At 39.7% G+C, this 27,897-nt stretch overlaps 4 protein-coding genes across 5 annotated transcripts; all 4 read right to left on the minus strand.

Moving 5' to 3' along the window:
- Window positions 1-256: 256 nt before the first annotated feature.
- LOC146574361 (MAP kinase-activated protein kinase 2-like) lies at window positions 257-5,648 on the minus strand. 2 transcript variants are annotated; one of them, XM_085273966.1, is made up of 11 exons: window positions 5,365-5,648; window positions 4,995-5,250; window positions 3,876-4,015; window positions 2,937-3,001; window positions 2,770-2,849; window positions 2,297-2,423; window positions 2,041-2,116; window positions 1,795-1,919; window positions 1,201-1,286; window positions 1,042-1,122; window positions 257-952 (listed from the first exon to the last, which is right to left on the minus strand). In XM_085273966.1, the coding sequence occupies exons 1-11, from the start codon at window positions 5,379-5,381 to the stop codon at window positions 716-718; spliced, it is 1,290 nt and encodes a 429-aa protein (XP_085130092.1). In that variant the 5' UTR covers window positions 5,382-5,648; the 3' UTR covers window positions 257-715. The 2 variants fall into 2 exon arrangements, with proteins under 2 accessions (XP_085130092.1, XP_085130093.1); XM_085273967.1 differs by having other exon boundaries at window positions 5,361-5,648.
- A 313-nt stretch (window positions 5,649-5,961) lies between these two features.
- uroc1 (urocanate hydratase 1) lies at window positions 5,962-12,351 on the minus strand. The gene is made up of 19 exons (XM_085273968.1): window positions 12,116-12,351; window positions 11,475-11,605; window positions 10,925-11,018; window positions 10,759-10,818; window positions 10,548-10,676; window positions 10,400-10,461; window positions 10,244-10,310; window positions 9,982-10,125; window positions 9,788-9,876; window positions 9,297-9,359; window positions 8,991-9,170; window positions 8,793-8,890; window positions 8,633-8,705; window positions 8,306-8,495; window positions 8,081-8,179; window positions 7,886-7,985; window positions 6,847-6,928; window positions 6,657-6,756; window positions 5,962-6,560 (listed from the first exon to the last, which is right to left on the minus strand). The coding sequence occupies exons 1-19, from the start codon at window positions 12,239-12,241 to the stop codon at window positions 6,420-6,422; spliced, it is 2,028 nt and encodes a 675-aa protein (XP_085130094.1). The 5' UTR covers window positions 12,242-12,351; the 3' UTR covers window positions 5,962-6,419.
- A 605-nt stretch (window positions 12,352-12,956) lies between these two features.
- Window positions 12,957-16,329, minus strand: chchd4b (coiled-coil-helix-coiled-coil-helix domain containing 4b). Its single transcript, XM_085275554.1, has 3 exons — window positions 16,114-16,329; window positions 14,367-14,465; window positions 12,957-14,287 (listed from the first exon to the last, which is right to left on the minus strand). Exons 1-3 carry the CDS (start codon window positions 16,133-16,135, stop codon window positions 13,965-13,967), a joined length of 444 nt encoding a protein of 147 aa, XP_085131680.1. The 5' UTR covers window positions 16,136-16,329; the 3' UTR covers window positions 12,957-13,964.
- Window positions 16,330-19,352: 3,023 nt separating this feature from the next.
- Window positions 19,353-27,506, minus strand: LOC146574364 (protein transport protein Sec61 subunit alpha-like 1). The gene is made up of 12 exons (XM_085273970.1): window positions 27,395-27,506; window positions 26,681-26,748; window positions 26,471-26,536; window positions 26,123-26,201; window positions 25,908-26,039; window positions 25,688-25,797; window positions 22,894-23,047; window positions 22,600-22,760; window positions 22,286-22,483; window positions 21,687-21,878; window positions 21,519-21,595; window positions 19,353-20,444 (listed from the first exon to the last, which is right to left on the minus strand). The coding sequence occupies exons 1-12, from the start codon at window positions 27,399-27,401 to the stop codon at window positions 20,258-20,260; spliced, it is 1,431 nt and encodes a 476-aa protein (XP_085130096.1). The 5' UTR covers window positions 27,402-27,506; the 3' UTR covers window positions 19,353-20,257.
- Between the last annotated feature and the right edge of the window lie 391 nt (window positions 27,507-27,897).

The raw sequence follows: 27,897 nt of genomic DNA on the forward strand, positions 1-27,897 counted from the left end.
AGAAGGCATTCAAATCTGACATTGTTTAAGATTCAGTAGTTAGTATAATTATGTTCTCTAATGGTTTTTTGTGTACATGAAACATCCAAGTCCAAATTAGAGAGCTTGTGTTTTGGTTTTGCACACTTTAGAGTGAAAAAGTGAACAACGTTTATCTTGAAGTCAAGTACAACGGGAAACACTAACGGCTTGTTAAAGAAAGACATTTCAAGCAAGCGGAAATGTTTGGCAAGATTAATAACGAGCATGAACCATGTTAACACCTTCACTTCTCAAGGTTTATTTGTCCCTTGACAGCGCAGTGACATAACCACGTAAACAGTTGTGACTTGTAAAGAGGAATTAGTTGTATGTTATCTTGCCTAAGTGACTATCTTTTATGGCTTCCATATATCGTCTTTCATTGGTTACAGAGAGGAAAATCAGTTCCTAATGCTTATACAAAGTCTCTAAGGTTAATGCTTTTTCTTGTTTTACTCACAATCAGAATAATTGTAAAGTTTCCAAGTCTCTTAGTGTTCTGTATAAAATGAGCTGCCATGTAAAATGTGACAGGACACCAATGTAAAAGATAAAAAACAACATTTTATTTCACTTTAAGTAGTGAGAGTTAAAAATAAATGGCATTCTTTAAAGTGAGTGCAGGAACACAAAAAACGAGTAAAGTACAACAATTGATATGTGGATGGAAAATGTTGCTACTCTGGTTTTAATGCTACTTTTCTTCCGTGATCATGTCACCATGTTCTTCAGAAAACAATACTTCTCTCTGACTGTTACACACTCCTGATCCATCTCCATCCCTTCTGTCAGCTTCCTCCACGCCGTCAGCTCCCGGAGGAACGGGCCTCTTGCGTCTCTTCAGCAGAGGGTTGTTGGATGTATCCAAGTCTTTGATCTTCACCTGGTCGTAGTCTACGCGCATCGTGGCCAGGGCACTGGTCATTTCCTCCTGTTGGAAGACACAGTTTGTGCTTTAAATCTGAGATAATGCTCTACTGCCATCTTGTGGCCAGATTCTGAAGTAAATACAATTCTCACCTTTACATCTTCCCATAGTTCCTTGTCCTCTGTCAAAACCTGAGAGGTGTACAAAGGTGTTTGAGGGACCACCATGGATTGCTGTTAAATAAAAACATTCACATCAGCGTGTGCACTGGGAGAAAACACAGAGGTGAACGGGCACAGGTGTTAACTCACACTAATCCAAGGATGGTTCATGAATTGTCCAATGGTCATCCTCTCGCTGGGGTCTGTCTTCAGTAACTGAATGATGAGCTGTTTGGCTGCAGGTAACAATAAGAAACACAGTCAAGCAATCCAACAGGGCAACGTGCATGTGGAATAAAGATATGTTTATGGGTTTATCTCAGTTGTTATGTTGCAAAAGCTCTAAAGCTCTGAGAAGTGTTATGTTTTCAATTCTTCAGTGATTGGAAACTGGAAACGAGAACTAATGTAAAAGAACAAAAAAAAAATCCTCTTCACTCAAGAGAACAAAAAGATACACACAGTCAACACCATGGGAAGTTTAAACATACAGAGATCTAGTGTTGCAAACCATGAGGTTCCTATTACAGCGGAAAGTTTATGCAGGTCATTTCCACTCTCTCTGTTAAGCACATGATTATGTTGTTAGAGCGTGCGAGGATTAAAGTGAGGCTGAACGCTGAAGCGCCGTGGCACAGTAATTTACACTTTGTGGACCAATAGCATATTCATTTAGAGCCTCTCTCTACTTGCATTTTATTTCACAGCAGTGCGAGTATTGTTTAGTTATTCTGTTAGTCTGACCTTCCTCAGAAACGTCTGCCCACTCTGGGTTCGGAAACTCATATTGGCCCAACCTGATCCTCTGTTTCATGCCTGGAGAGATGGCCTGGCTTGTGTTTGAGTAGAATGGAGGAAACCCACAGAGTCTAAAGAAGAGAAGGGAAGGGAAGAGAAGAGAAGAGAACTTCACACTTTCTTAATTTTGCACTATGCAGAATTGATTTTTAGTCATTAGTATTGCTAATTAGAGAGGCACAAGATACTCACAGGATGTACATGATTACACCCAAAGACCACATGTCACATGATTTGTCGTATTTCTCTGGCCCAAGCACTTCTGGCGCTGAATGGGCAAACAGATACAACACGATAATGTGGGCAGAGTCACACAAAAACGTCAATCATATGCAGACACACATGGAGACAGTAATAAATAAATAAAATAAAACAAATTTTGACTCTAATACTGACAAATACGCAGTGCACCTGAAACTCCTGCAATCACATTTCTCTGGACACTCACCAACATAATACGGAGTGTAACATGGAGTTTGCAGGGAGTTGTGTAGCGTCATCTCCTTAGCAAAGCCAAAGTCAGTCAGCTTTAGAGTAGCGTTGCTCTCTTTAGTTGTGTAGAGCAAGTTTTCAGGCTGTGGTGAGAATAACAAACAAGAAAAAACTCTTTAATCTGACTGTGTTTTATAAAATCTTTTCTTTTATTTCTTTTATTAACTGTGTAAATGATTTCCAGGGCACAGCGTACTGCTGCATCTCACTAATACGCACGCAGTGGCCTTTTTCAGTGCATCAACTTTACACTAAAGTTAGATTGGTCTGTCACCCTCATCTTATTACATATGTACACTTGACATTGTATTTAAAACTCTGGGTATGCATCATTTTGCTGTGTGGAGGGTTAACTTTTTAATGCAATGTGGCATATTTTAACCAGACTTGCGGTCTTCAGCAGCTTCTGAAAGAACAGCGTTACAGTACCTTTACATCTCTGTGAGCAATGTCCATGTGGTGGAGGTATTCTATGGCCATGCCAATGTCATGCATGATCTCCGACACCTCTGATTGGAGGATATGAGAGACATGGTAGCACAGATTGCAATGCAGAAACCATTAAATGAAACTGTTAAATGTGAACTCGAACCCACCTCTCTCTGTGAAAGCCTGGTCCCCTCTGGCCTGAATGCGACTGAACAGTTCCCCTCCCTCCATGCTGAGACAAGATTAACAAAGAGATCAGAACTGGGGCAGTGAGGGTACTCTTGGCAATCACGGTTTTATAACAAAGCAAGTCATTGTGCTGACTATTAACTGCTCAGGCGGGTTCAGTCTTGAGGGTTTTTGTTTGACCACCATTTCTTAGACTTGTATGGATTCAATTATTATTATTATTAGCTATTTATATTCATTTTATTTTATTACTTCTTTTGTTGCGTCCACTTTGAGTTTTAGTTTAACTGTTTTAACAAGTTAAAATTTAACAGGAAGCAAAATAACAACACAAAGGAATAATACACATGCTCACATAAACTCACATTTTTTAATTTTGGCTGTTTGTACGAATAATCACACTCAAACCACTCTTCAGTGAACTTATAATGAGTTGTCAAAATTGTGGAGTGTTTAAAACACCATTGATTAATCAGTGAAATGAGAAAATGATTAGGGGAGATTGTGGCTCAAGAGTTGGGAGTTCGCCTTGTAATTGGAAGGTTGCCGGTTCGAGCCAGGGTTGGCTCGGTCGTTGTGTCCTTGGGCAAGACACTTCACCCGTTGCCTACTGGTGGTGGTCAGAGGGCCCGGTGGCGCCAGTGTCCGGCAGCCTCGCCTCTGTCAGTGCGCCCCAAGGTGGCTGTGGCTACAATGTAGCTTGCCATCACCAGTGTGTGAATCACATGTGTGAAGTGCTTTGGGGTCCTTAGGGACTAGTAAAGCGCTATACAAATACAGGCCATTTACCATTTATTTACTTTGAAAAGTCTGTTGATTAAATCAGATTCACAAACTGTTCTCCAATATCTGTAAAAGCCATTTTTAAGCAACTGCTTTTACTTTAAGGTGCCAAAAAACAGTGTGTTCATTCTCACCATTCCATAACAATGAGGAGACATTTCTTCCCATGGTGAATGTTCTCATAGAGGCTGAGTATCCGTACAATGTGGGGACCTCCGGAAGCTCGCCAGTGCAGCTCAACCTCCCGTCGAGCTTTGGGAGTGTCGTAGAGAATCTGTTGAACGTGACAAAATGTTCTAAACGTTATAATGAAATGCTTTAAAATGCAAATCAGTGTTCAAGGCAGGCAAAATTAAAGGCATTAAATTACCACTGTTTGCTGAGCAGTTATTCCAGACGGAGCAATAAAAGTCAGGATTTTAAAGCTGCACTCAGCACACATATCCCAACAGCTGTGACAATGCAAGCTGAGTGCCGAAGGAGGAAGGTAACACATCAACATACATTGCCACTCACACAATACCACTTATTTCATCACCTCCAAAGAAAAGACGTGGAGGAGCTGGAGTGATTGCCCTTCCTGCCTAATTCTATAAGGATTTCCTGCAATCCCATAGCCAGCTGTTTATTTAATTAACACCAGTTCCTTGGGAGTTGCATTAGGAATTACATCCTGCGTGAAAATCTGCCAAATCAAACATGAGGAGCAACCCAATCTGGCGACAGCCTTGTGAATAAGAGAGCAGCTAAAAGTAGTTTTAGAGCTGCATTTCTCCAAACACATAAGCTTTTGTGGGCTCAACATTGCTGCATGGATGAGTGAAAAATGCGGGATTTTTTTTTTTCCTTTTTATATGTCAGAGACACTGGTATAAAGTTTTAACAGAGAAGCTCATTGTCCACATAACAACATCACAACAGTAAAAGCTGTGCAGCAGCATCACAGACAGCATACAACAGCGTGTGAGACACAACTACTGTCTGGGTAGTTCAAAAGGCAAATCTGCTTCAGGTTACTCCTCCATCCATCCCTGGTTCATGTGTATCATATCATTCTAAGAAATTTGAAGCTGCCGCACATTAAAGTTTACATCAAATCCTGAAGATAAAACGACATTAGGATATTTGCACAGATTTCCAGTCACCATTACACGGTGCAGACCACAGCAACTGTGGGGAAATGAATAATTGATGGCTGTTCTCTTTCTTTCCAGCGACAACAACAAAATAAAGCGGCAGGCACAGTCACAAACCTTGAGCGCACATTTCTCTCCTGTTTTCTTGCAGTAACACTCCAGTACTTTGCCATTGATTCCCAGGCCAAGGACCTGAGATGTTATTTTGTAGTCATCGGTCACCGCGTTTCTCCTGAACTCCAGTTTGAAGTAAGCAGGTGGCTGGAGGTCAGTCAGGCCGCTGCCCAAGTTGGAGTCGCTGTTGGTCGCTGTCCCGTGCTGCGCGGTAATAGGATTTACCGACTGCTCCTCCTGGTAATGATCCATTTTTTCTCTAAAAGCCGACGGTGGCGCAGAAAAGAAAATGTCACCAGGCTCTGCCGCATAAAATACCCAGTGTCATCTTAGCTCATCCACATATATCCAGACGACTTTCGTACTTACTTACAACACGTCACGATCCATTCTTTTTATGGCTGAAGAAAAAAATGAGGCAATCTAAAATTTAAAAAAAGAATCCTCGATGTGCAGAAAAGGGAGGGGAATAAGCACCGTTATACTGTCACGGACTTCAAACGACTTCAGCAATTGGCTGGGTAAATGTAGAGGTTATAAAAACACAACAAGTGGGGGGAAAAATCTCGGCAAAAAATCTGGTACCTTTGCCTGGTCCTCATCACTGTTATCTGTCTCTTCCTGCAAGGCACACCAACCTCTCCAATTCACTTACGTCAGCGCGACGAGGCTCAAATTCATGGACCATTCACAGTTTTCTTAAAGGAACAATCCCGCGTTAAGACGCACGGCAGGATCTCAGCAGACAGAGCAAAGACCTGTAGTAAGTACGCGACCATTCGCCTTCGAGAGTGCAACAAAACGGAACTCGGATCCTCAAGATCCGAGTTCCGTATATATATATATATATATATATATATATATATATATATATATATATATATATATATATATATATATATATATATATATAAACACACAAAGCTATGAGCAGTGCAAAGTGAAGAAATGTTCAGGGCAGAATCCATATTGTCTTTTTTTATGTGCTATCAACTGTGACCAACTTGGCCTTGGCTCGAACATCAGTCGTTTAACTCTTACTGCAGAGAACTGCAGCTCTTCTTACTTTACATCCTGTATGGCACATGAAATATAGGACTTGGCATTTTAATTACTTGATAGTAATAGCAGGTTCAGTACACACAAATAACACAGGTTTTATAATGTATACAAGTTCGAAAATAAAGAATACATGCATTTAAAATATATGAAACACCGTAGCAACCTGATAGAGTTTTGTTTTAGAAATTGCCACTGTATATAGATTTATTACCTAGTGCAGTACTGACAAATATTTGCAGGCTTTCTGCGTATTCAGATGTCTTTGTGGTATGAATGTGGTATGATAAGTCTGTTATGTAAAATTTGAACCGATGGATAAGTTTTGTGGCTGGTTTTTTACACAGCTTGCTGGTTTTGCCTTGCTGCTTAGCCCTGCAGGGCACGATCCAGCACATGCTCGTCCTGCACAGGAAAGGGCATGGTGACATGCAACTGCCTGTTCTCCTCCATGGTGCGCTGGATGGTCTCGTAAGCGTTTGAATTTCCAGACCAACAGCGACGAGCCACCTGCAACACACAGAAACACACAGATAGCAGCAGGACAATTATCATCTGCAGACTGTGAAGTGAGGCTGTAAGCTGCTTCGCATTCAGCTATCTCACCCCATTGGAGACATCCCAGTTGAGCATCAGACGGGCACGCTTTGCTGCCTCGTCTGAGCCGTCCAGCACCAAACCAAATCCTCCATTAATGACTTCACCCCTGTAAATGGGAGGCAGTTATAATCACCCTGATTTAAATTTGTATTAATACATAAATATGGCTTTGGCAAACTGTTGTAGTCAGACTTACCAGCCAACACCACCTCCATTGTGCAGGGCTACCCATGTGGCACCTCTGAATGCATCACCAACAAAGTTCTGAACTGCCATGTCTGCAACAGGTACACGCTGTGAGCTGTGAGCGGACTTTTTTATTACTGCTCAAGTATTTATGGATTATATGAATGTGGAAATACAAGAATGATGAGAATATGAAAAAAGGCTTTATGTCACCAAAGTTATACGTTTGTGGGCCAAGCCACAACTTTCAGCCACAACAGTTTTCATATCAGCAGTAGTCAAGGAGATTTAGTTTTGTTTTTTTTAAAGACACAATTCGGTTTCAGTACCGCCCATGAAGCAAAGCACAGAGCATTTTTCTTTGATACTGGTTTCCTGCAGAGGCACTGAAACTCTCTAAACCAGTAATGGGTCATACGCTCTGTTATAAAGCTGCATCTGTTACCACAATGTGCTGCCTGGAAGTGAGCTTTAAAATATTTTAAGTCTCCCATTCTTGCATTCAGAATGCCTTTAAGGAACTGACTTGTGTCATGGGACACTTGTGTGTGGCAGGTTGAGTGCGGACTCAAATGCAGGACTCGGCAGACAGACTTGAACTAAAAAACTCAGCTTTATCAGCCGGCAAGTGGCAGGCCAATAAAACAGGCAGGGCAGAGCTGGAACAAACTACCTAAAATAACTAACACTGCTGGACTGATAGGAGAATACACAACACGAGGGGAGATCACAACAACAAACTAAAGAAAAAGAGGGGCTTAAATACACACATGAGGTAATCAGGAGGATGGAACACACCAGGGAACACAGGTGAACTAAATCTGACTAACGAGACAGGAGAAGCAAAACTGAACATGCACACAGGAGACAGGGGACTCCAACAAAATAAAGAAGGAAGTAACACACACTGAGACTTAATTATTTGATCTGGCCCACTTAAGATGACTTAAGCTCAAAGTGGGCTGTATGTGGCCTGTGATGTAAAATGAGTTCAATGTATTAAGCTTCAAATTTCAGTTGTATTCAGCTGTAGTGAGTGTACCACGTACCTGCGCAGAAGACAGAACCATCATACACATTAGAAGTCTCTCTGAAGGGGCTGTCTGTGCCACTAACGTCATGATGGTCTCTGCTAATAACCACTGGCGCCTGAACAAGAGTAACAACAAAGACACTACTGAGACTACACTCAAAACTGAACATCAAGCCTCATGATCACCTCAGCAGACAGTTTATCCTCTTACTGAAACGTTTCCATCAGCAACAGCCTGGTTGATCGCCAAAGCAATGGAGACTCTTCCTTTCTGGTCAGAGTACAGGATTCTGGCTTGTGATCCTACAACCTAAACAAAAAAAAAAAAACAATACATGAAGCATATGGGCATTCTTGTTGTATTATTATTTATTTATTACCTGTGTAATTTACACTGAAATATCCAGTGGGTGGATTGTTTTAGTAGGGAGCTTACCATTTTATGTTTTCCAGCCTCTCTAATCCAGTGAATGTTGTCATTGTACTGTTGTTTCACACGATCAGGTACATTGGCGCTCATTTCCTCCAGGACAGTAGCGGCAATGTTGTCAGTTACAGCGAGATCTCTGGGGTCGCCAGATGTGCACACCCAGCGAAATGGCCCAAAGCCCAATGAGAAAATATCCCTGGGTAAAGGCATATGAAATGAGATCAAAAATATTGCACACAAGCTTATTCACACATCTCATTAAAGGGTTTAGTCACAGTATGGCAGGCTTTACAACATGTTTAAACTTAGTGAAGTTTAGTTCATGATGCTCACCCCATGATGTGCTGCACATAAGAAGGGTAACGGAACTCTGTTGCTCCTCCACCAACTTTTTGAACCTCTGCACCTGTAAATCAAAAGACAGTATTCCTCGTTATTAGTCTATAATTAACTGCATGATAATGGAGTTCTCTGTGTTTGTTAAATTACCTACCAGCTCTTTGGGCCTCCAGGAGGAAAGCATTACCGTAGTCCCAGAAGTGCATGCCTGCATCAGCTAGCTTGTTGATAGCCTTTATTTGTCTTCGGAGGCTGTGATAGCATTTAAAACACATTTCTTCAGCTTAATAGAGAGACATATAAAAACAACAGCACAACAATAAGCTTTGTTAAGCTCTGTGATTAATTTAACCTTTCTTGGACCACGTTGCGGAAACGGTCAGGATCAGTAGACATGAACTGGTTGGCCTGATGGAAACTGAGCTGGACTGGATAGTAACCACCATTATATGGGTTGTGAAGCGAGGTCTGGTCTGAACCCAGATCTACCAGGAGCTCGCCTGTCCTCTCAAACTCCAGCAGGATTCTCTCCCTGTTTAGAAAGAGCAGACTATGACTAAGACCTCAAGGGAACAACAACAACAAAAACTGTCTCCTTCACTGCAGCTGCAGCTGTAGACCTGAGTTTTATAGTGTAAACGTATCCTGTCTGACTCACCACAAGTCTACAACATTGCCATGGTATCCCAGACTGAGGGGAGTCTTGGCGCTCTTAGCCTCTCTGTAAGAAACAAAGTAGTAATTAGTGACTTTCACAGCTGAGAGATTTACCTGTGGAATCCTTCTAACATTGGATCACCATGCTACTTGTATGTTTATGGGGTTTGTTGTAATGTATGAAACATTTTACCACCTCTAATCCACACAAGGTTAAAAGTATACATACAGGCGCAAACACCCGCACTGATATTTGGTTAAATGTCCCTTCGTTGAACAAAGTCTCAACAAAGAGAACATGCTCGAGTGAATCCTGCAAGCTAGTACAGGCAGTCAGCTGGATATGCACTGCTTCATCCACAACCAGTCTCCTTACATCGAAAACCACCTTTAAGGGCCACCTTTTCAATCTCTGATGTAGTAAATCATTTCAAACGAGAGCAGTCTGACTGAACCTTTGATAAAGACTTTTAATCCAATGTTCTCAGTTACCTTATGCGTTTAATGCACTGATCCAAGCTGCTAGTGACCTCCATTAGCCAACCCTGCTCATGTCTCTTTCTCAGAGGAGCCTCATCCACCTAAACGCAAATCAAATATACACAGTCACATTGACTTTACACAGTACTTCCTCTGTTATTGCTTAGTCATCAGAGTTCATGGGAAATGACTTGAAACCAGCTGACCTCTGCAATCACACTGACGCAGCCGGCAATGACGGCAGCTTTAGCCTGAGCGCCACTCATTCCCCCCAAGCCAGAGGTCACAAACACACGCCCCCTCAGATCATCAGAGCCCAGGTACCTCCGGCCGGCATTCAGTACCGTCAGCTGCAAAAAAGGACCACTAATACAAATCTAAAACAGGCACTACAGCGTGCATTAATACATTTTTGTGTGAGGGACTTTCAGACTGTGTTGTGTGCATCTGTTTGTAATTATTACAAACCATAGTTCCATGAACAATCCCTTGAGGCCCAATGTAACAGTAGCTGCCTGCCGTCATTTGACCGTACCTGAAAATGCACAGCAAAGACCAAAGAGACCACACTTGGCATCTCCAGACAAAAAAAGCAAGTAGCTATAATGGACCTTGAGGACTTACATTGATACACCCAGCGCAAACATCTTCTCATACTGATCTCTGGAGGAGTAATTTGGAATAACCTGATGCAAGCAAAAGAAAAACATGTGAATGCGTCACTTATCTCTTCATATGACATTACTGAGCTAAATGCCTGATTCGCCGTTACCATGCCGTTGGTGATGATGGCGCGAGGTGAGGAAGGCAGACTGGGGAAAAGGCCCATGGGGTGACCGCTGTACATAACCAGAGTTTGTTCCTCTGTCATCTCGCTCAGGTAATGCATCACGAGGCGGAACTGCACCCACACAAATGCAAAACTTAAAAGGGATACACTGTGATCAGAGACGTGCAAACGATCATGTTAACTCAGGCCATACCTGGGCCCAGTTACTGAACACCTGTCCGTTCCCTCCATAGGTGACAAGCTCTTGAGGAAACTGAAGGATGAAGAACGAATTCTTTGTTATTCACATCAAACACATAAATTATACAGAAAACCTGACATTTTATTCAGTAGGCTTAGCCTTGTTAACCTGTGCTTACCTGAGCAACTGCTGGATCCAGGTTGTTCATAATCATTAGCATCATAGCGGCTGCTTGACGTGTGTGACATGGGTACTGATCTATGGGGTAAGCTCTTAGGAAGCAGAAGGAAATTCATGTTACTTGTAAAATGGGGGGAAAAAATCAACAAAATCCCACTTTGAAGTTGAAATGCAGTTTAAATATAAGATATATTTATATTATAGTGGTCTCTCAGTTTCATACTGTTATAGTCTTTTTTAGATTTTTTAAATCTTTTCTTCTTCTTTGTTTTCTCTGTTCTACCTGTTCTGCCTAAAGATTCCAATGACCGTAATTCTGAGCACCTGTTTTAAATCTTTATATAAAAATTATGTAAAAAATGTGAATGCACGCCCACACTGGTAAGTGCCTGTATAGCTCAGCCCATATATTAGTAGATTAATACATTTTAAAAGTATTACAAAGTGCAACTGTTTGCCTTCTATTAGTTGTAACACTCACAGAAAGATTCTTCAGTGTTAAATATCTAAATAGAATAGGAATATTGGCTGTCCTTGGTGAGCCTTACCTCATCCGTAATGTGGGACAGAAGCGGTACATGTATATGTGCCCATACTGCCGCAGCTCTTGAGCAAATTCAGGTGCGAGCGTTGCATGGTGGGAGGGGGGGAAATAACGCAGTGCATTTCTCAGCGCCAGCTAGAGGAAAGATGCATTTAGAGGACGTTAGTCAAGAAACGTAAATGTTCAGAAGACATGATTAGATCTCTTTCTGCTCCTCGGTCTTCTCGTGTAACTTATTAAGCATCTCTGTGTTTTTCTTTAAATTATTCACTCACTTAGTGGAGGACTTTTGAGAATAATCAATTTTTAGGAAAGGGCATGATCCAGGAGAGGTGACGCAATAGGACAGAGGACACAAATGCACTTTCCCATCAGACATATTTAGAGAAGCCCAATTATGTGACATGATAGTGCAGCTCTGTTTGGATAATATCCAAAAGTTTCCTGTGCACAAATTGTAGTGTCACCGCTTTTAATGTTGGTCACGTCTTTTAAATCTGAATTATCATCATTAGTGCTTAACATTAACTAAAACTATGACAAAAACTATGGCAGGATATACCTGTGCTACTCACGGACTTATTTCTTGGTGGTAAAACTCCTACAAACTGTGCGAGAATATAGTTTTGCAATCCATTTACTCACCCGCTCCTCTTCTGCGGTGAGGTTGGGAGTCCGAATAGGTGCATGTGGCACATTTGGATATCTTCCCCGGTTAGGGGGCAGCGGGTTGAGGGGCAAACCGCTGCATATCTCCTTCAAAGTAGACATGCTGTATTAGATATTTGCTATGACACACCTGATCAGAAACCTATAGACAAAGGTAAGACTGGAACCTGACAGTAGCTCTAACGATCCCCTGTGGAGAGAAAGAATTCAAGGGAGGGAGAAACATTTGAGGGCAATCGCTCTTTGGCTGACTGTCCCATTGGCTCTTTGGTCATCTTTGCCCTTCACAATGCACCAATGGTACACCACGACTAGAAGAGGTTGTTTGGCAATTATTGATCCCTCGCGGAGTTTGAAGCAGCACATGCTTGAGTAGACAAACACTTACTGAGACCTCTGGCCCCTGACGCTTGCACATGTAACTGAGTTACACAAAAGTGTGCGTCACAACTTACCAAAACCTTTTAGACAGCACAGTGACTGTGCAGAATCATCATATAAATGTTGCTCCCCATTAACAAAACCACGAGTGCAACTAAATACCGCAGTTTCACTGAGAACAGGAAACTACAGGCACGATGTCAGTTTTCAAAGATGGTGGGTACACTGACTTACTGTTTATGGTTCTTTAACCTGATGTACTGATATATTATCAATACACAATATAATATCTTATGTTGTACACCAGTATGTTTTTTGAGTGAAAATTCAATGTCGGTAAGCAAACACGTGATGAGTAACATTGTTCATTTTCCCATCGTTAATGATGTAAACCTGCAATACGATGTGTACAGTCAACAATATCTCACAAACCAGAGATTTGTAATTGATTTTATTATAAAACTTTTAACAATATTGTCATATCCACTTCAAGTCAAGTCAGTCACTCCTGTGCGGCACACACACGGTTCATTTCAGCTTAGATGAGGTAAATTTTTCAGGTCTGGTTATAAAAAAAAATGCAGTCTTACTGGACAGAGAGTGCAAAGACACAAATAAACAGCTCATAAACAAAAACAAGTTGTAGTCATTTCCTCAGTTTGTGCTTCATACCTTGTAAAGCTGGCAACTTTTCAATAATGTTACTAACATAAACTTTTGAGACAAATTTGATATAAGTAACATTTGTGTAACAATGTAAAAGACAGAAAATTAAGACAATATACTGTTTACACTCTCTGATGGTTAATCACACAGCAGACAAATGTTCATCCTGAGACACGAAGAAAAAGAGCCAAACGTATACACACAGTGCACTGTGTGGGTGTAGGAAGCTTGGTCCTTAATTAGCACTCAGCTGAAGATTATTTACAACCATTATGGATGAGCACAGTGGCAGGATTAAACAACTTCACAAACCTTTTTTTCTTTTGTGCATTAAATCGCTTTGCTGGCAAAGTTTGTAAATGAAACTGAAATAAAAGTTTTATCTGCTACAGCATGCAAACAGTATCTGCTCTGTAGCCATTTTCCTTTAAGGACAAATCAGAAACCAGTGGAGGGAAAATCTTAAATACTTTTTGATATTAAGGTGGCAGCGTTTGCTTCCATCCAGCCAATCAAATTACTTTAAATTAACTCATAATAATCTGTAATCTCTGCTGCGTGTTTCCTCACTTTGTCTATCCAGCTTCCACACAGCCCAAAGCATAACAGCCATTTCTGATCATTTAAAAATGAGCTATGAAAAAAAACTGTCGATAGTAAAAATAAACTAATGACAAATAATGAAAAAATATCTCTGCATCATTTTTGCTCAATAAAGGGATGATTAATTATGTCATGTATGGATACTGAGCGTCACTGTTGCTGCGGAGACTCATTATTAGCTCTCTGTGTTGGCCTGTTTGGTATCAGAGTCCTGATCTGAGGCAGATGTTGAGCTTTCATCCAGCGCGTCTGTGGATTCAGAGTCTTTTGGGGTGTCGCTGGGTGATTTGTCATCTTCTTGTGGATAGAGCTCTGGGTAACGCTGCATGCACTCCTGCATAGACCTGAACTGCTCCAGGCAGTCAGAGCCCTTCACCTCCTCCTTACTATAGTGGAAACAAGAGAAGGCGTCCTTAAATTCAGTCCCACAGGGACCACTGGCCATCCCACCCAGGCAGGGGCAGTTCCAATTAATCTCCCCATTGGGAAGAATTAAGCCTGGGACGAGAGAGGAGAATACAGAATAAATAACTTGTAATTGTGCAACTTCACCAAAGCTTTCTTTACCGTTTCTCACCTCTCTCCTCAAATGGGTCATTGGGGTCTTCCTCCACGAGCTCCGCAGTGCTGGGTGCTGCATGATCCTCTTTGGTGGCAAAGATGATCGTGTCTTTACCTGTTGTGTGAAATAGAGCATTTTAAATAAATCATCAGGAAGGTATCAAAACTTTTTCCTGTCGTTGGGGGGTTTTTTTTGGCCATATATAAGTCAAAATTTTGAATTGAACATCTCAAAATTTCCACTTATTAAATGGAATTTTTACGAGATAACATGAAATGCCGGCTTACTTATGAAACGAGCTTCCACAGGAGATGATTGGTGGAGTTATTATTTTGTTAACACACTTAAAACAATGCTCAGCAATTCTTAACAGACTCTCTGAAGTGAAGATTTGCTGCTTTCTTTCTTTTTTGTGTTTTGTTTGTTGGTGTTTTATACAATTTTCTTTGAATCATTTAACAGCCAATAAAAGATTATTTGAAGTTATCACTCAAAGCACTTCAAACTAAATCCCAGGATTTTTTTCCAAGGACTTAAGAGCTTTATCTGGCATTGAGTCTTCCGAAGTATACAGAGAAAACCCCATAGACACAGCAAAAACATGAAGACGAAGATAAACACTCTTCCGGGGTAAGCTGAGAAAATCTCTGTCTGTCTGTCCTTCTCCCAATCTGTGATGTGTCTTCTCTGCTATCTGTTATTCAAGTTCCATCAGCATTGTGTTCTAGCACGCTATACAATGAAACTGTTTTCTCTGACACACATCTGTTCCCACAGTACGCGTTTACTGGTTGATATGAATGGGGAAATGTATAAAACAGGCTCAGCGGGACTGCCCTGGCAAGCACTCGCATACACTATTACTCTGTACTGCTTTTCCTCCCTTGTAAGTGAATAAACATAAAAGAGATTAAACTGACTTTGATTAAAACAGAGACATGAAGAGGGGTCATTATATCATAAAGGCACCTGAGCTGCCATTTCAGTGAGTGTGCAAAGTTTCCTGCCACTCCGTTGCATGCACAAACAAGCTTGCAATAAGCTAGTTTCATTTAGTTAAGTTCACATAAATTTAATACTGATAAATAGAAAAGGTAGTTACGAGCGTTTAACAGTTGTGATTATACACAGTTATATAATAAAGAATGTTCTCTTCCCACCTTTAAATGAAACATATTTGTGTGATGATAATTATTATTATTATGTGTGATTATAAACTCTTATCTCCAAGAACGAGTGTGCACTCTCCCTGTTCTCTGAAACATTAACTAAGGATTAATAAGCCACGTAATCATAGCTTATACATTACGAATTCAGCTGTAGTTCATTATTTATTATAGGCACTTTCCCCCCACTAAATAACTAAACTTAATCTACAGCATAGCCAATAAGGGCTGTGTAGTGTAAAAGCATCTTAAAACCACACTTGGTGTGACGAATTACTTAATCTACTACCATGACAGTCCAAATACTTTCACACACACCTTAAACTATAACTAGACTAGAAGTGACTTTCTAACGTGCTAATATTAGTCACTTTAATAATTACGGTATGTTGCAGGCCTGGTGGACTGTAGCACGTTCTGGTCAAGGTTAAACTCTGACGGCCACAGGTGGCAGGCACTGTTGCCCTCTCAGGATAACTGTCCTAGCTCAGATCCTATGAGGGAGCTTCTTAATCCACCTTATTATTACACCAAGATTCATTTTTCATTCAGACTCAACTAAGCTTTAGAGAGTAGCTTTGCAGAAGCATGCTTACCTTCCTGTCTGACCGAACTCATCTCTTCACGCCGAAGCACATTAACTTCCTCCTCTTGACTCCTTGAAACAGATGGCAGTTCACTGATGGTTGCGCCTTTTACTGACACACAATGCAACAAACGCAAATATCACAGCATCGCAGGTTTTAATCCATCCTTCGGAAGCTGTTTCACAACTATCCTTGCCAGAACGTGGTTACTCTTCTTCTCCGAAAGTGTTGCTGGGATCGTTTACGCCACGGTGCGCGTTGCTGCCTCCTGGAGTTCGTAATAGAAATATCCTCTTCATCTTGTGTTTGGACCACACTTTATTTCTGCGAAATTACATAAAATGTTATGCGCTTAATTATTGAATATTATTCAAGTAATTACAGGTAGTTTGGTACACATTAAAGCTTTTGTCCCTAAAGTTCGGTTGTATTACAAATCAATTAACGTCACTGAAAATAAGGGAATGAAGAGACAATATTACATCTTCTACTTTTTTTAATGTTAATTACACACTCATATGTTAAACATATGAGTGTGTAATCAATATAAAATGATAAAATAGAGATTACAAAAAGAGCTTTCAAAAAATGTTTATTTTTGGAGTAAATATATTGTGAGTTATAATCACAGGTGTTAATGCACACTGAGGGAAAAATATAATTCAGCAAACTGTTTCACGCATGACATGAACAATGCAGGGATGGCCAGTCGTAATACCAGTTATTCTGGTATCTAATTAAAAAAGAAATCCATTTGCTTTGCCCAAACCAAACACCTGCTGTTCCTGAATAATACATTGTACAAAATTAAAAATAATACTACTAATTAAAGATCATTACAAAAAAATTAATGAACAAATTACTGCATTAGCATTCACCATTGCTCAATTCCTCTTTAATGGGGAAAAAGAGGAAATATCTGAAATATCTATTGAATAACTGATGCCCTGTGTCCAACAAATCACTTCCTTTGTCAAAATAACTTTTTCAGATCTTTAATGCTTAGCAAATACGTTATACTTCTCCCACAATCAAAGCTGTGGTATAGACTTTTATTTATTTTATTTTAATTTTTTTTAAGTTAACTAATTTATATTAGATTATATTTCATTTAAATTTATGTGTAATGTTGATGCAAATTGAATAAAAGAAAAAAAAAACCCAGACAAATAAAAAATTTTAGTCGCAAATGTCATAAAAATGCTGAATGCACAAATGCTGAAAGAGAAGGAACAACAGGAAGCAATACACCAGGAGATGCAACGTAAGCTCCACGATGTGAAAACAATGCATGTTGAGAAAAAAAATGAAGGGTTGCAAACAAAGTTTGATGAAGCACTCCATCGAAAAATAAAAATGCTGAAAGAAAAGGAACAGCAGGACTCAATACACCAACAAATGAAGTCTAAGCTTCAAGATTTGGAAGCAATACACCAGCAGATGCAGTGCAAGCTTCAGGTTACTGAGAAAAATAATGGAAGTTTGTGCGCAATGTTTGGTAAAGTGTTGAAAAGAAATACAGAAGTGGTTAAAAAGAAAGAACAGCAGGAGGTTATCCACCAGCACATGCTGTGCAGGCTCCAAACCATGGAAGCATTACATCATCAGATGCTGTACAAGCTTCACATCACGGAAAAAAATAATGAACGCTTACACGTAATGTTTAATGAAGCACTGAGACGAAACACAGAAATGTTGAAAGACAAGGAGCAAATGAAGCAATGTGCAAACAAATACAGGGCAAACTTCAAGACATGGAAGCAATTCAGCAAAAGCTCCAGAGCAAGCTTCAAGTCACCGAAGGTTTACACATAATGTTTTACTAAGCAGTGAGAATTAATACTGAATACTGAAATGCTTAAAGAGAAAGGAGAAACAGGAGCTATACACCAAGAGACTATGTGCAAACTTCAAGTATCAGAGAAAAATAATGAAGGTTTGCGTGTTCGATAAAGCACTCCAAAGAAATATGCAAATGCTTTAAGAGAAGGAACAATAGGAAGCAGTTCACCAACAGATGCAGTGCAAACTCAAAGACACAGAAAGAAAATGGAAGCATTACAAGAAATATTCGATAAAGAACTCAAAGAAAACTCAGACCTGCTAAAAGAGAAGGAAAAACTCCAGAAACCCAGAGAGAGATGCAGTATATTCTTTAAGACTTTGAAACATAAAATACAGAGTTGTGAGTATTAATAAAGGACAAAAACACTGAACTCAAGGAAGAGAAAGAGCAGCTTGAGAAGATATGCAGAGAAATAGAGCCAAATCCAAGAAGTGGTGACCAAAAACACCCAATTACAAGCACTCTACAGCAAAGTCCATTACGCAAACACCAAAATGCAAGAGTAAAAGCAACGACAGGAGAAAAATCTCAAAGACATACAGTCTTTATTTCAAGAACTACAGAAGAGACATGAAGAGTTAAAAGCCATCCATCACAAATAACAACAAAGAAACAAGGACATGCATGAGGCAAACGAAGAACTGCAGGAGAAAAACAAAGCCCTGCGAGAAAAGCAAAAGGAAAACCAGGAAACATTAGAAGAACTGGAGAGAAGGTGGAAGGTCAAGATGACATGCAGACGTTCAAACCAAGTATCGAAATGGAGAAGAACTGTGATGAAAATGACTTTGAAAATGGCATGGATGTTGGTGCAACAAGGTTGGTGCGCAGTCATTTGAATATTGCCTTCAGCAGCTTAGCGAACCAAACCCGAGATAACACCATTTTTCTTAAACCGCTGTTATGCTAAAGCAGGATTAGTTCAAGTTTCTTAATTTAATGACAACTATAATCAATTCTTATGGAAGCACACTTTCAAAAAAAAAACCTTAAAATTTCTTTTTGAACAATTGTTCAAAATCGGACTTACCTACGTCTTACAAATATCAAAGTCCGATGTAAAGCTTTGCAGGCACTTGAATGTCCTACTTAGTATTATTCTCTAACAAAACCACATTATTTCATCATGTTTTTATACTGTCTGTTTTCCTCTTTGTGTAATACTTTGGCGGTTTATGTGCAAAGACCAGAAACTCAAACTGAAACCACAGGTTTAATTCTGACAGGGTCCTGCGGGCTGATCTGTAAACCACCAGACAGTAAAGCCATCATTTGTTAACAAATACACCAAAATATGGGAACTAAATCCACAATATTGTGGTGACATAAACATCACAAAAACCTCCCCAGATTCACCTGTTGTATAAAAAGGACATCCCAAGCAAATAGTTAAAAGTCAGTCTTTTTCCACAAAATGTTTTATTGAGAATGTTTTTTGTACAAGTTTGTTCTGAAATGCAATTATTTTTACATATTCAAAGACTTTATCTTACACTTAAGACAAATCCAAGTTATTTAATATATGGCCTATGTACAGTCTGTTTGGAAAAGTTATTATTGAAAGTACACAAAGCAGACAACTAAAAACAAAACAAGACATAAGACTGCATGATGTGGGTAACAAGAGTCAATGAAAGCTGTCATTTAATACTGAAGCTCCCCGGGAATGCCTTAAATTAAAAATGAGTTTTGAATGTTTCCCAGAGGTTGGAACCCAATGTGAGCTCCATCTCTTCTTCTCAGAGGACCCTGACCCAATAAACACTTCAGTGCAGTGTCCCGATCAGAAACATACACACTCCTCGACTCTGACAGTTCACCTCCTGGTTTACACCATTAACTGACTGGCAGGTTAACTAAAAAAAAAAAATTAAATAAAGCTGAAAGTAAAAGTAGGAGATAACACTAAGCACACTGAAGACAGATGACCGTCACCATCCAAATCAAGTATGCCTGCATACCAAAGCATTTGTCAGTCCAGAAGGGGGGAGGGACTCCTGCAGGAAGCCTATAGATGAATATAGGAAGCTTTAATCACGTTTAATCAGGTAGAAACATGGATAAAGCACAGCCAAATGTCTTTCTTTGCATCATTTTGGAAGGTCTGTGGGGAAAACAAATGGAGTGAAGAGTCAGCATATTGTCCCAGCACCTCACAGTACCCGATTTCAGCGGAGACTCCTGAAGGTTCCTCAAACGTCCTAAAAAAATTGCAGTGCCGATGATGCAGGGGCTTCTCATGGCTGTAAAATAAACGTGGGTTTTGTGGTGCTAAAAAAAGTTGGGTCAAAAGCAAGAGCACGATGGCTAGAAGAATAGGCCTTCAAAGCTCCCTACTTCACTCTGTTCTTTCACAAATATTTCAAAGTACTGGTAGATAATGGTGACGGCCAGCAGGATACCAGTGCCAGAGCCAATGGCTCCAAGGAAGTCTGCCATCACTGACAAACCACCGATACACAGTCCACCAAAGGCAGCAGCAGTGGGAATGTATCTAAAATGAAAACAGAGAAATTAAGGAAATTACACACCCTGTGTTTTTCTGTTGAAAATGCAATCTGTAGTAAGGATGATAGCATTCACATATACGGCTTAAGAAAAAAGAAGAAGAAAGAAAGGGAATACGCAATCAGTTTAACATAAAGACACAAAGTCAGTTAAAATTAATAAATATCACCCTGTCAATTTAGAAAGCACAAGCCATTGTGAACTCATTTCATCTACTGTGGTGTAAATGAAAGTGACAACAAATGCACTGGAGACAACAATAATAATTCCTCCAAAAGGGAATGATTGTAGTCACCAAAACCTTTCACAGAGTTTTTACTAGTGTCTTTTTTGTTCACTGCTGGCAACATGAGACAATTCAAGTTCCAGCTCTTCCTGGATGGCACATTGAAAAGTGCCGCTGCACCTACCACAGTCTCAAGAGTGTGGAGGAAATAGTAGGAGAAGATCATCAATTCAGCAATAGGAGCTGTATCTGCTCCAGCACTGCCAGAGCCCTACAAAACGACCTACCCCCCAACCCTCCATGTGCATTATTCCAACTAAAGTGTCAGATACAGACTCGACAAGTGTTACACAAAGGCCGCAATCCTTTAGTGGAACCTGTGCCAACAGACTGGCACCATGCAGTTTGACTGGCATTCCCCCAGAGAAAACCAGAGCTGGCAGGTTCGCCACTGGCGCCCTATTTTCTTCAGTGATGAAAGGAAGGAAGTTCACCTCATGTGAGCATGTGAAAGACAGACGTTCATGCTTCCTATCCCTGACTTTGTGTTATACACTGATGATCATGTTCCCTTACATTTTTGAGAAGTGTACACTCACTTAACTAAGTAGTGCTTAAAAGAGCAGTTTAGCAAAAAGTGTGGGTTGGCATTATTTATATGTAGGAAATGTGAAAAGCAGTTATATGGAGGCTGTGTCTGGATGAACTCATGACATAACCTCCTGAACCAGAGCATTGCATAACAAACACTTGAAACACAAAATTGTTCTGTATATTTTGGGAAGCTGGCGAAAATCTAGAAGGTCAACAGGTGTAACAGATCTTGTATTTTACCTGTTAAGCTCATGGACCATTGAGGTCTCTCTGTGTCCCCTCATCACCATCTGCTGCTCCTTCAGCTGTTTTGCAACCTGCATGACAGGAAATGGAATAGAGCTCTAAGAACGAGTTTTCTTGAAACAATGTCATAACACAACCTACTAGAAAGCAGTAATAACTTACATCTTTTGCAGAGGAGCCTGATACTTCAATCCAGGTTTTGGAGAAAAAGGCACATGAACCAAGCATGAAGATGATGTAGATTACTGCGTGGACTGGGTCCTCCAGAACAGAGCCAAATGATTCAGGTGGAGAGAAGTAGTAACAGAGTCCCCCGACTGGGTAAGCACGGGCCGGGCCACCAGACGATGTGTCCTGGGAAAACGGGAACAAAACGTACTCCATCAGTCACTAATGTTAACATGATAATGAGTTGTCAGACTCCGGTACAATCTTTCCACAATTTTATTTTGTTTCCTTTTATCAATAACCAAAAATATCCAAGAATAGGCTTGTCCTGCCACACAGGTGTGAATGTCATGGTAAGCTTACATAAATGCAGCTTGTGTAGTTAGAAAAATATGGTTAAAAAACAAAACAAAACTGACTGTTTGAGAGGAGGTAGTTTTTATAAAGAAGATGGATCGCCAAACCATTAGCAGAGGCATTTATTTTTGGGTTGTTAGGTGTTGGGTCTTTTTGCACTTTAAATAAGGCATTTTGCAGGTCAACACACTAACAAACTGAACTGAAGAATCTATAAAACGCAAACATGTACTCACAGACCACGTTCCGAGCAGATTAACCAGGAAATTGCCACTGAAGCGCGTGGAGAGCATCTGGGAGATCACATACAAGTTGGAGACCAATGCAGACTGCAGGATGATGGGAATGTTGGAAGTATAAAAGAGCTTGATGGGGTAGGTGTTGTACTGTCCACGGTAACGAGCTGACTTGATTGGCAGATCCACCCTGAATCCCTGTGAGAGAAGAGATTAATTCATCACACTGATTTATTTTTATTTTTTTAAATACACGTTTTAAATCTCAAGTGGGTTAGTGTGAAGTCAGACAAAAGAAAAGAAAAGCAACCGACCTGAAAGTATATCACTACAGCAAAAACAAAGACTGTAGCAATCAGGTTCATGAGGTTGGGCAGGTTCTGTCTGTAGAAGGCCTCTCTCAGAGCACGCACTTTGTCAGTCCTTGTGGCAAGCAAATGGAAAAGAGCAATGATCGCACCCTCAAACTCCGTGCCTGGAAACACAGAAAAAAACCCTCTCAAATTAGAAACCTCGTTTTGGATTGCAAAGATGCAACATGGTTTTTTTTAATTATTATTTAATTTAAAAAAAAATCACTTTGTAAAAACCAATTATTGGTTCCTTACCTCTTCCAGTGTTCACAGTAGTGGGACTGAAGGCCTTCCACACAATTGTTTCACAGATGTTGGTAGCAATGAACAAGGAAATGCCTGAACCAAGACCATAGCCCTTTTGGAGCAACTCATCCAGCAGCAGCACAATCAGCCCAGCCACAAACAGCTAGAGAGAAACGTAACAGTTCGAGTCATATGAGATTGCTATGGAGATTTGCCATGTTTGGAAAGTTTTGAGTATCGACTCCAACAAACACATTACGTCTTCTGTTTTTACATTTAAAATTAATAAAAAATTATGTAGGCTTGTGGAATGAAAGATTAATTAAAAAAAATAATACTGACAGCAGATGGGATACATTCAAAAATTTTACTCCACTTCGTTCTCACATTCACAAGATTATAAGAAGCTGTGGTGACAGCAAAACCCCCTCAGCTCACAACCCCAGCAGGTTGTGAGCTGAGCAGAATAAATGAAAAAGAAATGATTTCAATTGATTCATTTTTTTTTGAAAATTACTGCATCTATACCTGTTGTTACGTCATCAATGAGTATAACAGTTACCCTAAATGATAAATAAAGCTGAAAATAACTGAAATTTAATTATGTTTCCTAGCCCAAAGAGTTCTTTAAAGTACCAGTAGCGTCATCTCAGTAACAGAAAGTACAGCGTATGTGTGCTTTAGGTTGAGAGCGTGAAAGTAACATCTCCTTGGGAGTATATTTATACTCACAGGTTTAAAACTATTACCAACTAATAACAATTTAAAAAAGGCTGATTTTAATCAAAGGGTTTTCACTGGTATTCTTTGAGTGTTTATGAAAAGGTAGCAGACAAGGCTTTGGGAAAAGACAAGCTGGAAAAAAAAATCTCCATTGCCTCAGCCTTTTGTAAAGAGATTAGAATTTTGTATAATCAACTACTAATCACACAACTCTAATATGAATGCTGAACCAGACCTTGTACTTAGTTACCCTGTATTTGACAGAGTAACTAATGAAACCTCTCTCTGAAATGCGCCTCGTGCACTTCTTTAATTGTGATGTCAACATTAAGTTTAATAAGAATGACATTGAATAAACAGTAATGCCAGTGTAAGGGACATGTCTGTAATAATAACGTTCATAAAAACAAAAACAACATTGTTGGAAACTCTGAGGAACCAAACAATTAATAATTAATTAATAAAACAATTTATTTAATTTATATTTATATACATGTCCTTAGGGCTGCTCAATTAATCGAATTTTAATCACGATTACGATCTGGGCTTTCAACGATCATTAAAAATGACTGAGCCGATTATTAGACCCTCCCTCATGCTTTACTCTCGCGCTGCTCCGTGTGGTAAGTCAAGCGCACCGCTCTCCATTTCGAACACGCGTCACAACAATTAAGAGGACCCGAGGGAAGCTCGGAAAGCTAAGCAGAAGTTATTTGGAGAGGAGAGTGACTGCCGTTGGTTGAAAAGAGGTTAAAAAAAAAAAAACTTCAGTGGTGTGGAAACATTATGGGTTGGCGGAGTTAGACGTGGATCAAGTAGACAGTGTGTAAACTTTGCTACGATGTAGTAGCTGCACCACAGAGCAACACTGCAAAGTTGACTAAACATAGATGTTTACATTTTTCATTTATTTCTTATATTGCAAACATTTGCACTGTTATCAGTATTTGCACACTATTTTATATTATTTTTTAAAGTCATTATTCAATACATCGTTATTGTTAACCCTTTAAAGCCGGTCAGAGCAGCACACTCCGTTTTGCGTAACTATTTTTAAATCCCTGTAGAACCTGAACCGCTAAGCTAGCGCAATAATTTGTTTTGCATATGAAACCGGAGGAGTTGTACTTACATCTTATGCCATCAGCTTGTCCTCGGTCACGGTTTCCTTCCACATAAAGCTTTGCAAAAATTGCATAAAAAGCGCTTGCAGGAACAAAAACATAATATTCCAGAAACACGCTTTGCCGATCCGATCAGCTGTTCATAACACTTCCCACTTTGAAAAAGACGTCAACTCGAACTATCGCATTTCCTGCCCGAAACCGGAAGTGATGTCATTTTTGCGGAAAATGTAGTTTTTTACTTGTAGGCCTTAAGTAAAAAACTATACTATACTATACTTATACTAGTGTTTTTATAAGTCATGTTTGACTCTATACTTTTCTGAATAGTTGCTGGGATGCTTAGAACTCGAATTGCACAGCTGGAAATAGTTTATTTTGATGCACGTGCTGTTTTCTTTGCAAATTTGCATCATAGGATTGTTTTTTTTGTTTTTCCTGCAGTATATAAAAATTGCTGTATCTCCAAAATAAAACTATGAAGACACTCAAAATAAATTTCCTGTTGTTGTAAACTATTTTTTGCAACTTTTTTGTATTTAAAGTTTTGAGGGATAAACCTCTTAAATTTCTCCAAGTAGAAATATATGTAAACAAAACAAAAACGATTTTCAATTTTTTTGTAGTTTATTGCACTTGTTTGCAATTAATGTAGTTACTATGGACTTAATGCATACATATTATTAAAATATGGGCTATAACAGTTGTATTGATGTATAGCAACTTGAAATGCTCCCACAAATGGCACTACAGCATGTACAAAAAAAATAATATAAGCTCTGGCGGACTTGGTTCTATGGTAGGTCTTAAAGGGTTAAATAAATATCGTCAAATAATCGTGATCTCAATTTCAGTGAAAATAATCGTGATTATCATTTTTGCCATAATTGAGCAGCCCTACATGTCCTGACATTACACAGTTCAGGTATGTTTGCAGATATTCATCCTGTTCTCACCTGAATGATGATCAGCAGACAGATCCCTGCACCCATCTCTGACGGATCTCCGTACATGCCAGTCATCACATACACAATAGCCTGTCCAATGGTGATGATCATGCCAAACACTGAAGAAAATAAATAAATAAATAAAAAAAAATCAGAGGTCAGAGACCCTAAAGTCTTGATAGGCAATTTCAAACTACTTCAAACCAGCACCTGAGCAGAGATTACATACATTTTTGTGCTCCATTAAAAAGCGCTCTGTCCTTTGGAGTGTCTCCAACTTCGATGATCTTAGCTCCAGCAAGCAGCTGCATGATCAGGCCTGAGGTGACAATTGGCGAGATACCCAGCTCCATCAAAGTACCTAGAAGAAAATGTTCAAGTTAGACCCCAGAAAACAGCAGACATATATCTAACTTATACACAAATATATTAAAAAGTATATACCTCTGTTTGAGGCCAGAATGACTCTCATCCAGTAGAAAGGATCTGCAGAGTCTGAGGACATTATGCCAAACAGGGGAATCTGAAAAGCAACATATTGCATTTACAGTCGAGTCTTAATTGGCTGCATGAAGTGTTATAATTGTGTGTCCCCTGAATTCACTGACTTCAGCTTGATACTTTGACTATTATGTAAGAAACATTCCTGTAACAGACAACTTAATGTAATAATAACATTGTAATAATTTATGCTAAGTTTTTTTTTTACTTATTTAAGCTGTTGAGGTTTTTTCCCCTATTAAAAACATAATAAAAATGTAAATACACAAACTAAACAACAGTGAGACTCACCTGGCAGCACACCAGAAAGATGAAAAGAGTGATAGCAGTCCATAACACCTTCTCTCTGAACTGGATCTAATGGTTGAGCAAATGTAATAAGTTTAAAACGAGGGGAGGGGGGTAAAAAAATTAAAGCAAACACAATATAAAGCTTACTGATTGTTTTCATAGTTCTAAATAAACAATTAGCAAAGGGGAGGTATTTAAAAACACACATACCTTTCTTTCGGGTTTTTGGATCTCTGGCAGCACAGCACAGAAAGGCTTTATCACCTCCAAGAATTTGACTGAAAACAAACAAACAAAGAAACAAACATGAGTAAAAAGGTGATCATATCTGGTTATCATCAGCGGGACGTGGTAATGAATGGGGGGCGGACTTTACAGACAAATGTGAATGTACCAACAATGTACCTGGAGTAAAGCAAAGCTTTGAAAAAAAAATCAGTTTCCTGTTGTTATGTCAGATCTTTACAGTACCTCTACAACCTACATGTTTCTAGTAATGCAAGGCAGGAAACAGGAACAGCGGACTCACAAAAAACAGAGCGTCTTATGCGTCGTCATCACTAGACTGTCAATGTCTTTGAATGAGTGGCTAACAAGTTAGCGTAAAGGTCTCGAAATTAAGCCACTCACCGTATCGCTTTTAAAGGATATCTACAGACTAGAAAACTAGTTTGCCAAAATATCACCTAGTTATTAAGCTAAACCCTACAACTACTTCTCATTAGAAATATTTTCATAACAGGGAAAAAACCATTTATCAACCAGGAAGCTAGCGACTAAATGCTAGCTGCATGCGATCAACGCCAGTTGCTAGTTACCGTTAGCTAACTAAGTTGTCAAAAACACATAAAACACTGTTTCAGTTTTGCTCCTCGTTTTTTGCAGATCACAGTCTTAAAAATCATGTGCCAAAGTGAAACTTACTGCCCATGATGTCCCAACTGGTCTCTTTGTACGGTTCTTCACAGTGGAAATGAGACCAGCTTGAGCCTGAGTAACTGAGCCACCGGGAGGAAAAGGAGGCGACACGTCATCACTACAGACACGAAGACCAGCGATTTAAAGAGACAGCGACCTTTTAACTGAACATCACATATCACAGTTGCAATACAAAGAAACGAAGAACAAATATGAAAAGCTACATTTTAATAGACCTACTTTAATTTTTGACATACTTGTGTAAAGCAAACAACCCCGGAGCCTGACAGTCCCAGAGAAACAGAGGGACAATATTTTTCAGCTGCTACTACTGCAGTTAAAGTTACAAATCGTAAAATATCGCCACTTGATGTCAATAGATTGCAGAGTGCAGTCAAATGAATTTGTTGCCTGTGTCATGCGCGCTGATTCTGATGTCACGTCTTGTGTCCTGTCCACTGGGCAGTCCAGCACCTCTCGATTTTTGTAACCTGGCGCACTGTGCCGCA

The sequence above is a fragment of the Mchenga conophoros genome, linkage group LG5 (genome assembly GCF_057382185.1).
Source record: "Mchenga conophoros isolate Kocher_MC1m ecotype Shallow Benthic linkage group LG5, M_conophoros_male_GT1.1, whole genome shotgun sequence".
Taxonomy (NCBI): domain Eukaryota; kingdom Metazoa; phylum Chordata; class Actinopteri; order Cichliformes; family Cichlidae; genus Mchenga; species Mchenga conophoros.